This window comes from Meleagris gallopavo, chromosome 15, assembly GCF_000146605.3.
Source record: "Meleagris gallopavo isolate NT-WF06-2002-E0010 breed Aviagen turkey brand Nicholas breeding stock chromosome 15, Turkey_5.1, whole genome shotgun sequence".
NCBI classification, from domain to species: domain Eukaryota; kingdom Metazoa; phylum Chordata; class Aves; order Galliformes; family Phasianidae; genus Meleagris; species Meleagris gallopavo.
This window is the reverse complement of record NC_015025.2, coordinates 4,130,674-4,145,634: the sequence shown is the minus strand read 5'-3', so window position 1 is coordinate 4,145,634 and position 14,961 is coordinate 4,130,674. Positions and strand designations below refer to the sequence as shown.

Sequence of the window (14,961 nt, the reverse complement as noted above, 5' to 3'; positions counted from 1 at the left end):
TCTCCATCTTGGAACTGTTCGGTTTGCCTTCAGTGCAGACTCCATTCTTTCTGAAACTCAGTGTATTCCTAGTCCAAATTCTTGGGTTCACTGAAACTGTTTGTGTGTACTCAAGATTCAGAGCAGACCTGGATTTTTTTGTTATTCATCTGTCTGGCTTCCTCAAGCCCCACAGCAGTGAAGCACAAATGCGTTGCCCTCTCTTCCCTGCCCAGCTGTTAGTTTGGGTGTGGTTGCTCCAAAATTCAGTGGTAGTTGGAGAACTCCTTCCATACGTGCCAGGAGACCTCATGGGGATCTTCCCCCTGAAAGTAGTGGGAGCCCTTGTGCCTGAGACAGAGTGAAGTTGGATCAAAAAGAATAATACTTACATCTCAAATTTTTGTGATCCGTATTGCAATGTGAAATTCCCTCTATCCTTGTTTTTTATTTCTCTTCAGAAACATGCCAATGACTTCTCTCAAGGCTTGCTTTTTAGTACCAGTGGTTCCCCTTTTTGTGAGGATGCGCATCTTTTTCTCTCATTTTCCTGTTCTGCCTGGAAACCAAGGTGTTCTCCAAGTTACTGCCTTCACAAGCAAAATAAATAACATAGATATGTACTAAGTTGATGCAATTTTAAAGGAAATTTTGTTATACATTTCCCAGAAACCTTACTTAGCATTGTAATTGCTCTGTAAGTGTTGGCATGGAAGAAATCATGATTCAGAGTTATTGAAACTTACTTATTGACTTTCCAGTTTTTTCATCCTTTTCAATTAAAAAAAAAAAATTGTAGCTGGCCCATTCTTCTTTACTTGTAACTCAGCTGGGCAGTGCAGTCAGGCTTCTTGTTACACTGAAAGGCTTGGTTAGTTCTTAACAGCTTGCCAATCTGTGAGACTGTCCTGCTTTGAAGACCTGAGCTGGTCCTCTCCAGGCTCTGGAGACTGTTCTGGAACAGTCCAAACTCAATCAGAGGAGCTTCACTTCTCACTCAACCAATAGTAAATTGTGTTGGCATGTGTTGAGTTACATATTTTGGATTTGAGCTTACTTTTGTTGAAATATAATGATGTAGAAAGGAACTTGTGTGCTCCTACCATAATGCTACATGTCATTTTTATTTTATGTCCTTTCTTTGGCTTGAACTGAGCGCCATAGGTTTTGGAATTGAAGGATTAAAAATAACAATAGCAAAATAAAAGCTGTGGATTTTTTTCAGTGTTGCTAGGTACCTCATTATGTGTACCTCATTCATTATTTGCTAGATAGCCGTAGGTCAGCAGCAACACACTGAAGGAATGAACAGGAAAGTATGAAAACAGTGATAGACCTCTAAAATACAAATTAAATTGTTATCATTACTGCTTTTTTCTAATTTCTCTGTATTCTGCAGGTACTGTCTCAGAGTAACTTCATTAACTGCAGGTCTGTATTTAACAACTATAACCAGGAGGAGGATTTAACTGAAATTTAAGTGTTTCCCTTAGGAAGTGATGTAATGGATACTGTGTGACAGAGAACCTTGGGCTGAGCACCACAGTCCTCACTGCAATGAGGCATCTATACCCACAGGACTACCTGGTGCAGCATCCATGCAAGTCAGTGGAAAGACTCCATTGCCTGCCAAAGGGTTTTGGATAAAGACGTAGAAAATGGAGTTAGACAAAGATAAATGAGAGGTGTTATATTCCAGACTAATAGCTGTACTGTATGTGCACTAAATGGGGAGAGGTACAAGCAACCCATTCCCTCCATTAGTTATCAGTTAGAGGAGACATCCATGCCTGATAGCTTTCAGACAAAAGGAATCAGATGTAGCCTCTTGATTTACATGTAATTTTCTGTGTACAAACTGGGTAGAGAGTAAAATCGTGTCAACTACTGTATGTGATTATTAGGTGCAAGGGAACATTTTTACCTTTTTCCTCTCTCTGCTGTTTCTCATTTTCCTTGCCATGTTGCCCTTTCTTTCACTTCAAGTGATTGGCCCCTCTGTGAGTTCTGGTGGTTATAACCAGATTGAAGATTTAGATGCAAAACACAAACTACCTGAATGGCATGTCATTGTACTTTGATTTGTTTGAAGTGTTTGTTTTGGAGCTTTGAATTAGTTTATGCAAAAGAAAACCTGTATGTGCCTGAGTAGCTGTGTACGTGTGTAATTGTGTACCTGGGGTTTGTCACTATTAGTGGAATGGAAAGGAACTTAATGTGGAATTTATCCGAAACTGGATTCAGATTTTTCATGCACTGCTTAGGTACTGGAAATTCATTTGCTGAGTTCAACAATGAATTAATCACCTTACAGTTTAGACCCAGAATAGTTTTACCGTAGATAAAACCTATGAGTACTGTCTCATAAATACATTAAGCACTATCACTCTTGAAAACAAGGACTGTCCATATTGATTTTGTATGACTATTCATAATGATTCTGTGAACTTTCTTGTAAGTTCAGCTTTCCGTAAATCTCATAGGTCTCAAAAATATGAAGTTATAGAAGCAGATAAAGCTGACATAGGCCTGCTGGAACCAGTGGACTTAATTTTGCTTACAGTGAACTCAGTAAGAGCAGGGCTTGTTGTTTTCTGGGGTCACTATATTTTTCTCACTCCTCAGTTGTTAATATGAACAACAGTAACACTTTAATTTCTATTTTTATAGCATCTTCTAGGCCCCATCATGGACTGTAGCAATGTGGTGCTTTACAAACAGATAACAAAGTCTAGTATTCAATACGTTGTGTCTTCTGGATTGCAAGGGCTTTCAGACAGCACTTTCTTTTCTTGTTATGTATAACTAGAGGTCTTGAACCTTTTTGACTCTTCTTCTATAGTGAATATTAAGGAATAGCTTAAATGAAATAATTCTTCATATGCATTTGATCAGAGTTTAAAGTTGAGAAAACATAACCAAAGTGTTTTCTCCGTGTGTTCTTATTTCTTAGCGTTTTGTGTAACAGCATCTTGTTCTTCTACTGCATTGTGTATGTAGCATCCATGGTGGATTCCTTTCCTCTTACTGATAAGCACAGTCAAGAGACACAAATAAAATTCACTCTTAGGACAAGAATATCAACTGTTTTCAAAGTTTAGATTCAGAGATATAAGAGCTTTCATCTCTCCCTTTCCTTTCCCAGTGTCTTCCAGCATTCACTTGACACGAATGCTGGATGCTTTTTCTGCGGAGTGGAGAATAGATTTTAGTGTTTTGATTTTGAAATCTTCTCTTACTGTGATACTCCCTCACGATGCTAGTCACGTATTCCTGACAGTACATTGAAAATAGCACTGAATTTTATCTTGCCATTTTAATTCAAAATGCATATGTTGCTGTACATACACTCACCAGTCTCAGAGACCAGAGGGAGCCTGAAAGGGAAGGAGCTGCCTCAGTGCTTGGCCTCCTGCCGCAGCAGTGTGTGCAGGGCTGTGCAGGCACAGCTGGAAGAGTGAGACACATGAACTGCTGTTGCCCATACAGTGACTGCTCTGTGAATAAATAGCTTGTCAATCTGGCACTTTAAACAAGCACTTTCTTCTTTTTTAAGCTAGCTTTTTGACATTTTCCATTAAGCATACTGTAATAGAAAAGATGAGTAGAATTTTTCTACACCTTAGGAATAGCAACCTGTCTGCTTAGCATGGAGGACCCTCTCTGTGCAATGACTGAGAGCTTTATGCTGTGCTGAATTACTTCTCAAGGTTAGATTCCAATCTTGCTCGCTGCTGTACCTGCCTTGCTCTCTGAGACTGCCTTTCTCTGTGAGTAGAGCCATAAGGCAGCCAGGAGGTAGCACGCTTTTTGGTGTGAGCTGCAGCTGCACAGTGAAACCGTGTTGTACCAAAGCACTCAGTGCTACCGTGTGCTGACTGCAGCGTGTTTCCAGCAAAGGTCACACGCCCAGCAGTGAGTGTTGCAGCTGGGGCTCCTCAGGTAGGGGCTCTGCTGCCTTGTCTGCTCTCAGAATGCACCGAAGTGCATCAAGGCATGTTAGCCATGTGCAAACACTGTGTGTGCAGGGAACTCTAGGTCTGCACCGGTCCCTATGCACGTGGGCACATAGGAATTACAAAATACAGATTGTCAGACTTCAAATGAAAGTGCACTGCCTAAATAGAAAGTTTTTTAAAAAGAAAACTTTCTATTTAAATAGTAACTTATAATGGGACTCTTTTGTCTATTTAGTTAATGGGTCATTAGAATAAATTTTGGCCTAACAGATCTAAGACTTGTGTAAATATTTGCTTGAATAAAGACGCGCATATACAAACAAGCATGGTGCGTGTGCATAAATGCACATGAGCATGCAAAATAGTTCAACTCTTCTCCCTTGCTTAAAGCTGTTTTGAAAGTCAACACATTCATTAATTGTTGTCAAAATACTTAGATCATATTGTAGTCTGCTACTGCTTTTCTTTTTTTATTCTTCTGATATTTGGGTTACTCAAGCACAAAGTCTGTCTTTGGAAGCCCGTTAAATAAACTACAGAGGTAGCATAGTGTTTCCTAGCAACATCATGTCTGTAACAGTGATTTCTGCTTTCCTCTTCAAGCTAAAAGCAAAGTCATGTCCATTAATCCCCAGCTGCACATAAACTTCTCAGAGATTTTGCTAGCTCCCTACTGTTCGTGTTTTCATCTTGCTCATATGATGCAAAGTAAACTGCTCCTGTGATTTAATTCTCTTCAGTGCTTCAGTACAAAGCCAACCTTGTGTGTATATTCACAATTACTGTTTGTTTTTCATTTAAAACGAATAATTTTTTCTCCAGTATGATGCCTCCCCTCAGACATTTATCATTTTGGTCATTCAAACAACCTGACAAGCCAAAGAGATAAAATAAGTGCCTTGAAAATATATTATCTGGGTTGAAAAACAAGTGCATTTTCATACCTAGGGTATGTAATGCCAAAATAACCTTTCATTTAAGTGAAGGGAGAACTGTATTTTTTGTTCACAGTAACAGCATTGAAAACTCTTAGGATTTGTTTCTGTCTGTTGACAGCTTTCTCTGTAGAATGAACTGAATGATCTTGACCGTGTTCACAGAGATCTGGTGTCTTGCTTGGAGACATTTGGTAGAGATGGAGCTGCTGTGCCAGTGCTACCAGTGGTATAGGTTTGAGCACCAAGCAGGACATGTGGAAACTTTGGTTGCTGTTATCTATAGACAGTCTTCTCCATGAGACAGCTGAGGTTTCCATCCTAAAAATTTAATTACTTACTCTGAATTTCTCAGGAGCCCAATAAGGTAAAGTAAGAGTGAATGTTTACCTCTAGTGATACCAGTGGTGAACAGCAGGGATGCAAGGCAGCTTGCTTTCCCACAAGGGAACTCCCACAGCACTGTATAAACCAGTTTGGGGTCAGAAGAACTCCTCTCTAGCATCACCTGATCATAGCAAAGGCTACTAGGAGTAGGAAGAGACCCAAATTCAGAGCTCTGACTTTTTGAACAGGCTGGCAGAAATGCACTTGTAGAAGGTTCCGTAAGCCATAGCAGGCTAAATGACTGATTTCTGGAAGGCTGCTCAACCTCTCAGCACTAGCTATGTAAGTTTGACAGTTGTTCTTGTTCCTGGTCACCTGCAGAAGCCATGGGTTGCAAAGGTGACTTGGTCTTTCTTCAGGGCTGCATATCTGAAGTGTTGCTGCTCAGACAAAGAGAACACAGTTATTTGCTTTTAGGATGTTCCCCAGTGCTGCTTTCTTTGCTTGTGCCTGATGAAAAGAGCGAGGGCTGCCCATTAGTTCCTCATTGCCCCTAAAATGCCTGGGGAAGGGAATGGACCACTTCATAGTCGCAGCTTGGGGTCACAGTGGCAAATGCAAAGGACTATTCCAGCTAGACAGTGAGAGTCTGTAGGAGGTCCCTTCAGTGACCCGTCACTGGTACTGAAAAGAAAATGGAGAGTATGAAGCTTTGTGAGCTGTTTTGAGATGAAATTCACTGCCCAAGACGAAAAGCAATGAGAGACATGTTATGTGGTGGCTGTATCTCCTAACTAGATGTGAGAGCTTGAATGATTGGGTTCCAATATCTATTGTCAGAGTGGCAACACAGCCTTCTCCTCCCACTCAGACTAATTAGAAGGGATAGGAGAGGTCCACTGCAGGACTATCAAATCTTCTTTCACATCCGTAGACTTGTGTGGATTCGATGTGGTGTTCTGGAAGGTTATCAAGACCTCATTATCTTACAGGCTGGAATTTGATTTTCTTGCCCTTCATTCCAAAGAGATGCTTGGTAATATACAGAGGCATCTCCTGAGAATAATTTAGTTGCAGGAAAAATAAAGAGCAGTCAAGTTGTTCTCTTGCCTGTAGACATTCTGTTGGAGCCTATAAGCACCTCAGCAAGTGAATGTTTTTGTTCGCCATTTAATTTTTGCTGGACAGTAAGGCACATAATTAAAGACATGTATCTCTTCTAGCTTGTCTTTCAGAAAGCATGGCAGGTTGCATCATACTGTTCAGTAAACTCAGTGTTAAATAGGTCCTTTTAAGTGATTGTTAAAAGAGGAAAATATTTTCAATATCGTTTACTGAAACTCTGTATAGAGAAAGCTCTTGAGAATTATGCAGTGCACAGTATAAATGGCACCTGAGCACTGATGTGCTTGTTTCAGAAGACATTCCCCCTCTCATATGTGTACGCAAACACACAGAAGGAGAAAAAACACGATCTTGCCAGCAGACTGCTGTTTCTATCTACTGCTTTTAACTCCAGATGGGAACATTTACAGCACTCTTACAACATAGATGCTGTTAGGGCTCATTTTCCCATCAGGCTTGAGCTAAGTCCCCACTTCTCCAGGCTTGCCCCTTTCCTTCCTTCCTTCTCCACACTGCAGTCATGGCACTGGAGCAGGGCAAGTGTTTGTCCCACCAGCAAGAGCAAGACTTTCTGTATGCACAGTAATACTGTCAGCAGTGTGAGTGTGAGTGTGAATAAGCCTGTCTTGTACTTACCTGTCTCATTTCTTCCCCCAGATGGCTGCCCTGACTTGTGCAACGGCAATGGGAGGTGCACACTGGGCCAGAACAGCTGGCAGTGTGTTTGCCAGACCGGCTGGAGAGGGCCTGGATGCAACGTTGCCATGGAAACCTCCTGTGCCGATAACAAGGATAACGAGGGAGGTGAGCAGAAGTCTTCCAATTCCCCATCCCTAAAGAGCAGAGGGTTATCCATACTTTCTTCGTGAGTCATTTTACTTCAGAAAGAGTTTGGCTGTCATTATCATCAAGTGTTGTTGTTTCCTTCCTTTTGAAACAAACAAGGCTGAGCGCTGTGGCCTCACAGAGTGCAGTTCTGTTAGAGTCTCACTCAGCCCGTGGCGTTTCATGGGTGCTGAGTACAGACCGCTGGGACAGAACTTCTTCCTGCAGGCTCCTGGCACACGGGCATTGCAGAACAGCTTACTGTGCCTGTGTGCACAAGCATAGCAGCTGATTTAGCAGGATAGTTAGGAACATTTCTGTAGCTCTGTGCTAGAGGCCAGGGTCATACTCTTGTGTGCACAGCCCATGTAAGTCATTGTAGCGTGCTGTCATATTTCACAGCTCATACGCCAGAGCTGAGTGAGTTGTGCTGAGCGGTCATATATGGTAAGGTTCTGAGATCCCCATTCGAATTTCTCTCCTTTATCAGGCATACCTCTATTAAATACAGAACTTATTATGTATTTGCCTACAAAGATCACTTTAGTTTATCTCTTTTTGTAGAGCCTTCCACTTTGTAGTCGATTATACTGACCTGAAAGCAGTTTTGAGAAGTTGTGTTATTTAAATGAGGCTGCTTGGTAAGCTATCTCCTTCACCTCAAACAGCTTTTTGTATGTCTTGTTACACTGTCTATAGTAAGTCACCATAGATTCTTTTCCACTTGATTCTGCTCACCATTAAAAATCAAACATGAGACACAGCTTTTTTCCTTGGGACTCTTTCGCTTTTCTTTGACCAACAATTAAAGAGTGCATCTCTTGTTTGCTGATTAATAAATGTTTTATTTGTGATATTTCTTAAAATATCACGGATAAACATTTGACTTATTTTAATGATCGCTTCTAAGGTAAATTTGTGTTTTAATTGTATATAAAATTTCACTGTGTAGAAATGGTTCAAAACTCCCAAACTGAGGCGGCATGATTTTAACCACACCTGGATATCAGCTGCTAGGTCTTATCTGTAAATTCCCCGTTTGTTCCTTGGTTTCATGTGATCAGCACTGACAGGAATATTTTGAAAGAACTAGAGCTGATTGAATTTCTGAAAACTGGAATCTGTTTTATTGGCATTACCGAATCTGTTACTCCTCTGTAAGAAGACAGAATCGAACTCCAAGTTATATTATGTGGAGTCTGCTTCCTTACTTTGGTCCTTTAACTGAATAAGAAAACACACTAGGTGTATTAGTGTGCAATGTTAGAAACTAAAAGGTTACTTGCTAATTGCTTATGTTTGCAGCTTTCCTAACTTTGAAGATAATAAGAAAAAATTGTAAATGAGTGCATCATCATATTTTTCCCCAAACAAGGAGTTTAGGAAATATTACTAGAAATACTGAGATAAGGTGTCTAAAAAAGAACTAAAATATACCCATATGGGGAACAGCTTGTTTACTTATTCCAGGACAATATTCTGCATTTGTGAAACAGAAAGGCATGTGGGAATAATTATTTGACTACTTAAGTCATTCAGCTGTTCCTCCCAATTTAAAATTGCAAAATTCTAAAACTTAATTTATGAAAGAGAAATCACTGACTATATAGAATATGTATGCCATACAACAGACCTATAATATTGATCAGCACTACCTTGCAAGATGTATGGTTTCTGGTTCACCATGGTCATACCTGAAGGAAAACTGTTGTGTAACTGAATAGCAGAATACTTAAGGGGAGAAGTCCTAAGAAGTTCTTAGCATTTGCAGGTTGAAGTTAGGGGCTAGAGAGACTGCTGCTCATTGCTCCTTGGGGGAGCGTACTTATTCTGAACATCTGCACCCTTTTCAAGGTCCCAGCAACCTGAAAAGTCCACTTGGCCATTTTTTCATGGGGATTTTATGATAAAGCCAGAAATGAAACCTTTATCTCCTGAGATCAGTGCTTTAACCTAGAGACCATTATTGGTCTCTAGTAGTATCATCCTTGTCATGTTTCTGTAGAGCTTTTCCATAAGCTTAGAATCTGTTCCACACCTGTCCAGTGACCTGCTTCTTCAAACACCAGCAAGGTGTATGTTAATAAATTAAAGCTGTTGGATTCAATCACTGTGTGCATTGGTGAGCTGCACTGCGCTACTCATCTGCCTTCCCAGTGCCTCTGTGATTTTACTCTTGCAGTTTGATGATATTCTGGGTTTCAGATTTCTTTAAGATGGCCTGAGACCTTTCCCAGCATTCTCTGTAAGGACAGACTCATTGTCACTTCTATCAGTGTGTTAATTGCTCAGTCACAAGTGAGAGCTGCAACAAAACTCAAGACTGAAAATAACTTGCATCACTTAATACTTAGAGTGAGGTTGTGCCTTTGCATTAAGCTGCACTACGCTGTGTGGGCCTGGTTCTCTGCACATCTGGCCAGGAACACAGCCAGTGACCTCCATGCTTATTAGTACTTACTCAGGGGGACCACAGGAGTGTGCAGGAATGGAGAGGAAGGAAGGGATGTGTGCAGTGTGCTCAAACATGCACCTTTGTGTAATTGTGACCGTGTCTAATAAGAAACAAATAGAAATAAGTTTCTTCATTAGATGGTACTGAGAACAATACTGTTGGGATCAATTTTAGAGATTCAGCTAATCACTGGAACCCCAACTTTCACATAAAATGCAAGTTTACTGAATGTTACAGAAATCTCTTCTCCACACTCACGTTTTTCATTGAAACTCAGCTCAGCTTACTTACAGCCAAATTGTGAACTCCTTTGCTGCTTTGTTAACATCTTTGCTCTGTTAACATGAATGAGTAGTTCTGGAGCTGTACAGAGCACACACAGTAGCCTTTCAAATGAAGGCAGGGTAGTTCAAACCACAATATTTTGTCTAAATGAGGAGAGGTGAATACCCGTCTTTCCTTATCCATTGCATATTGCTAAAATGTAGTTGTTTCAGAGTGTCACCGAAATAGAACAGTAACTTTTTGTCTACTATTCTTCCACATGTGTCTGTAGATTTAACATATTTTGGTGCTTTTTCTCTGTTCAACCATACTTATTGTGATTCTATCTCCCAATCAGATTCAGAGGCCTTGGGTCAAGTCTTCATTTCATGGATGTCAAGATGATCATTACCACTGACTCCAAAGGGACTCAGATTTGTCCTGTTTTGTCTTATTATGTGCCACAATGTGCATTACATACCATAGTTCAAAAAGAAAAATGAAATATCATACTTAATATTTTCTTTAAATTTTAGATTAATGCCCCTTAGCTGGTTTGTTTCTAGAAGTGGCAGCTATTGAGGCTTACAAATCTTTGTTGTACATGAGATGTCAGTGCGTATTACTCATATAGATAAAACAGGATTCCAGAGGACAGTGTCCAGAGCTGTTTTCTCCACTCAGAGCTGTTCAAGTAGAGTTGTGCATGATCCGAGGCAGCACAGGAAACGTCACTTGTATTTGTTCTTACCAGCACATCTAGATAAGTACTTAATTGTGTCTGGTCTTCATTATGATGATGTTTACAGCCACTATAGGATACTCTGCTTAAAAAGATTCAGAGGCTCTTGTTTGTTCCTTTGTTTTTAAGTCAGAAACCTAACCAAAAGGTTATGGTGGGTAGGTTCTTTTTGGCGCTGACTCACTTTTAAGATCTTTTTATATTGACAAATGTTTATGTCTCTTCTAAACATGTTTGAGTTATGCAATCTACTCACTGTGACCACTTCTAAATCTAATCCCTTTTCTTAATCGGTCGCTCAATAGTATAATAGTTATTAAGCATCTTTTGGAGGGATTTGAAACTGCTTAATTTGATGACCTATAATTGTGATTACAATGTATAATCCCCCCAATAGACTTGTATAGCCCACTTAATTCACTGTAGACATATTTTAGAAAATTAAGGGATTAAAAATGGTATTTCGAGGAACGGGAGGAAAGTACATTACTTATTAAATACATATTTCTTTAACTTATTGCATAAGGAAATCCCTGTAGGAGCGTATTTATAACCATCTTTTTACACTAACTACTTTATAATAATTTGGTGGTTCCTGAATCGCATAATGCTTTTAACCTCTCAGAAGAGTCTTCCTAAATTGTGTATATTTAACCTTAAACCTTCCATTGCCTCAAGGAAAATGGACAACATTAAGCAAGATAAAAAAAAAAAAAAATTCTTTTTCTGAAGAATATCTTACTAGATGTTGGAAGCAGTTCATACAAGGAGCTCACTTTTGAGATCCCTTTATCCTGATCTCAATGAGATAACCCACAAGAGGTATTTAAGGAAGAGCTCTTCAGGAGCAGCCTTGTCAGGAGCCTCGTATCACCCATTTGAGTTGCTCTTGATAGGCTTTTCTTTTTCTTTTTCTCCTACCTTTTTCATCCTTTCAAAATTATCATACTCATATTTATAATTTTTATTGACAACTCATGTAAATGATGTTATCTCAGAGAAAGAAAAACAGAAAACGACCAGAATTTTGCTAAATTGCTTTATTTAACATTTGACTGTGATGGAGAGAAAAGACACAGGAAGGTTAAAAAAAAAAACTCTGTAAAAGGCTTAAACACTTTCATTGCTTGTATCATTTCACAGTTCACATTTCTCCCCAGAATATAATTTTGTAATTATCTGGACTACAGTTCAGTGGTGAAGAAAGGGAAGCAGCCAAAACATTATAGAATGCTAAGGTAAATAGAAAGAGAAATTGTTTGTTTGTGATGTAAAATGGGACTTTTTTTTTTTTAAATACTTTTAACTTATTTCCATTTGGCTTTGTAAAGAGAGTTGTGCGTATCTCAGAAGACAAATTTTGCCCTTCAGTTTGCTACTATATAGCTGTAACAACTCCAAGAAATACAGTTGGCGGTAGTTCTGTTTGGCACAAAACATTGAAGATAATGAATGAGAGAAAGCCAGCTATCTGCTACAGTACGAATCTTCTTCAATTCAAGAGAAAAATACATTCCCAGTGAAGTTCACTGTCAGGACAGTGCACTTGACTGATTGAAAGGCTGTTTATTTGAGTTGTCTTAGAAAACTCATCTCTAAAATTAGACAGAAAGAAAATAGAGAGAAAAGTGTCTTTCTGCAATAAACATTTAGAAAAAAAATTGCTTTTAGAGAATTACAAATCCTGTGACTTGATACTGCATCAGGCTCGTGACATTTAAGATAATACAAGTATTTCACAACACAAAAGCAAATCATGTAATTTAGCTTGCCTCAACAAGCATTGCCTCAGCAGGGGTCTCTAATTCAGCACAGACAAAAGATTTTATGAAGTTCTCAATATAAATACCCAGAGTACTCCTGGCACAGAAAGTACCTTCCCAGAGCCTGCACAATAGTCAGTTTTAGAGCACTAAATGTAATGAGTGGTTGAAATCTGTTGTGGATGGGGGCCAGAGTGAGTCATGTAGACTCAAGTATAAAATCTGTATTGAAACTAGACATTATATAAGTTTGACAAGAGCTAATGAGTATGCTTGTATGTGATTTTGTTAAAACTTCGTGTCAGCCTCTAATCGTCTTTACACACATTAGTCAGCTTATCCTCACGCTGTCCCCCGTGGGACATGTTACTGCAATAGCATGCTCTTACAACCCACAGAGAAGGGAAAGCAAGAAATTTAGTGACTGCAGATTCCCTGGTTAAAAAGCACTGAATGAAAGTATTTTAAAGGTTGTTTTATCACGGAGCCCTCTCAGTCATCTCTGCTGGAGATGTGGTTTGGAGCTGGAGCACCCAGCCTGCCAGCATCCCCTGGCCTGAAGGTCCCCAGGTGCTCAGTGCATTGCTGGAGCTGTGCTGTGTTGTTCTGGGTGGGCAGGGGAAGGGGAACTGTTGCTCTACCAGTACCCTAGTCCAGGGCGCTTAAAACCTCACTGGGGAGTTTTTTGGCATTCAGAGCAGAAGCCTGGGTTTTTTTCCTATCTTATCACAATTTGGGAGTTACAATCCAGTCTTTCCAGAAAAAGAGCTTTTTTCATGTTTAAGGTTCTGAAAATGTTCTGCCGTGCTCATGGTTTGCTCTAAAATCCATGTTACAATGGATATCCAGGCAGTTCACAGGGAGCCTTTCCAGCCAGGCTGAGCCAGTTGAGGAAAGGGGCTGGAAGAGGATTAGAAGCATTTCCTTTCTTGTTAGCACCTGGACTTCTGAGAAATTATTTTGAACAACGTATGCCAATATAACAGCAATTAGATGAAGCTATAAAAGTGAAAATTTGAGTTAATATTAGATAAAAACTGGTAATAAGATGTACTGGGCTGTGGAATAGTCTGTCTATGGAAGCCATTCTGCATGCAGTTTCAGAGCTCAATTAAAATACTTCTATACTGGCAGAGGGAAGACCTATTCTTTTGATAATCTGATAGAGCATCTCTAATTCTTTCACCTTGGGTATATTAATACTACACATAATTAAAATCGGATCATGATAAATTAACTAATTTGCCCGTAGAGTGATCAAAGGCCCTTTCACCCTCAGGGCTTGTTGGAGCTGCTGCTCCCCCCCCCCCACGCTCCATTTTAATCATAAGTCTGAAATGTTTATTGGAAAAAGAAGTATTTCCAGGAATTCCACTCTGAAAGTGGCTGGCTCCTAAAGCTGATGAAGTGTAAGGATGCCCTCTGCTGAGCGTGTGCTCAGGAGTTTTGTTGGAAACAGCATCGTCCCCTGCTGGGTACAGAAAGCACCTCTCAGGCAGCTGGCTGCCAGGGCAAGGTGACCATTCTAACACGCATCGTGAATCGAATCTGTAGTACAGCCAGGATTTGAGGAAGAGTAAGCACTGAAGAAAATTAGCTTGTCGGAGTTTAAAAGAAAACAAAGAGAAACCAGTAACTCAAGTGTCAACTAACTTTCCAAAGATACAACACAATTTTGCAGTCCAAGCATCTGGAGATGATCAGAAATTCCCTCAAGTGGTGAAGGAAAACTGACGTTAAGAGGTCCTAGATACTTTAGCAATAATATATATCACTGTTTCTGTAGTATGCTTTCTTAGGCCTTCTAATGGTGTTCAGAAGCCATCTTAAAGTGAAGCTGTGCACATCATTTTTCTTATATGTGATATTTCAAAATTTTGCTTTTTGCTGTGCGTTAAGCCTATGTATGATTAAGTTTTTGTAACCATTCAGAGAAGGTAAAAAAAAAAAAAAGTGCATCTCCAATAACAGATGTGAAGTCTTCAAGAGGAATCCCATGTCACTTAATTTGCTTCTGGGAAGATTTGGGAATAACTAAGGAAAGGAGAGCTAATCTTGTGCTGCCAGTTTAAGTTAGATCAACATTTCCTATTTTTTCCTTCTAAGTTAAAGCCGAGTCAGGACTTCTTTGCATCTCAAACTGTTGGAGGAGGCTTAGCACCGTCTTAACTCCCTCTACGGTGTCTTTCCTGTCAGAGTGCTGCTAACTTAAACTCAGATGTACGCGCTGTGACAAGCAGTGATATCTTGATGAGGCCTATGGTGAGGTTTTTGTCATTGAATTAACTGTATAAATAATTCAGCATGCCTGAGGAAATCTGGAAGATGACAACTTCTGAAATATATATTAAAAACAAAGTCCTGAATTCTAATTAAAATTCTTGCTTATGGCAGTTTTCTCTAATAGAAGGTACATTTTTTTCTAGCCTCGATTTTAATCAACTGAATCTAATGCAACTAACATTGCACAACAGTTTGTTAATTTCACATTTTGTGGTAGTGTATGGCTGGAGAAGTGGCCTGAGTGGAACCTCATGCAGTTCAACAAAAACTGCAAAGTGCTGCACCTGGGAGCCAGCAGCCCTGT

General features: G+C 39.7%; 1 protein-coding gene across 1 annotated transcript in view; it reads left to right on the top strand.

The window, feature by feature from the left end:
* The window catches only part of TENM2 (teneurin transmembrane protein 2), a 541,158-nt gene that overhangs the window by 487,688 nt on the left and 38,509 nt on the right, over window positions 1-14,961 (top strand). The window contains 1 exon segment of the mRNA XM_031555679.1: window positions 6,983-7,129. Within this exon segment, the coding sequence (XP_031411539.1) occupies window positions 6,983-7,129 (147 nt within the window).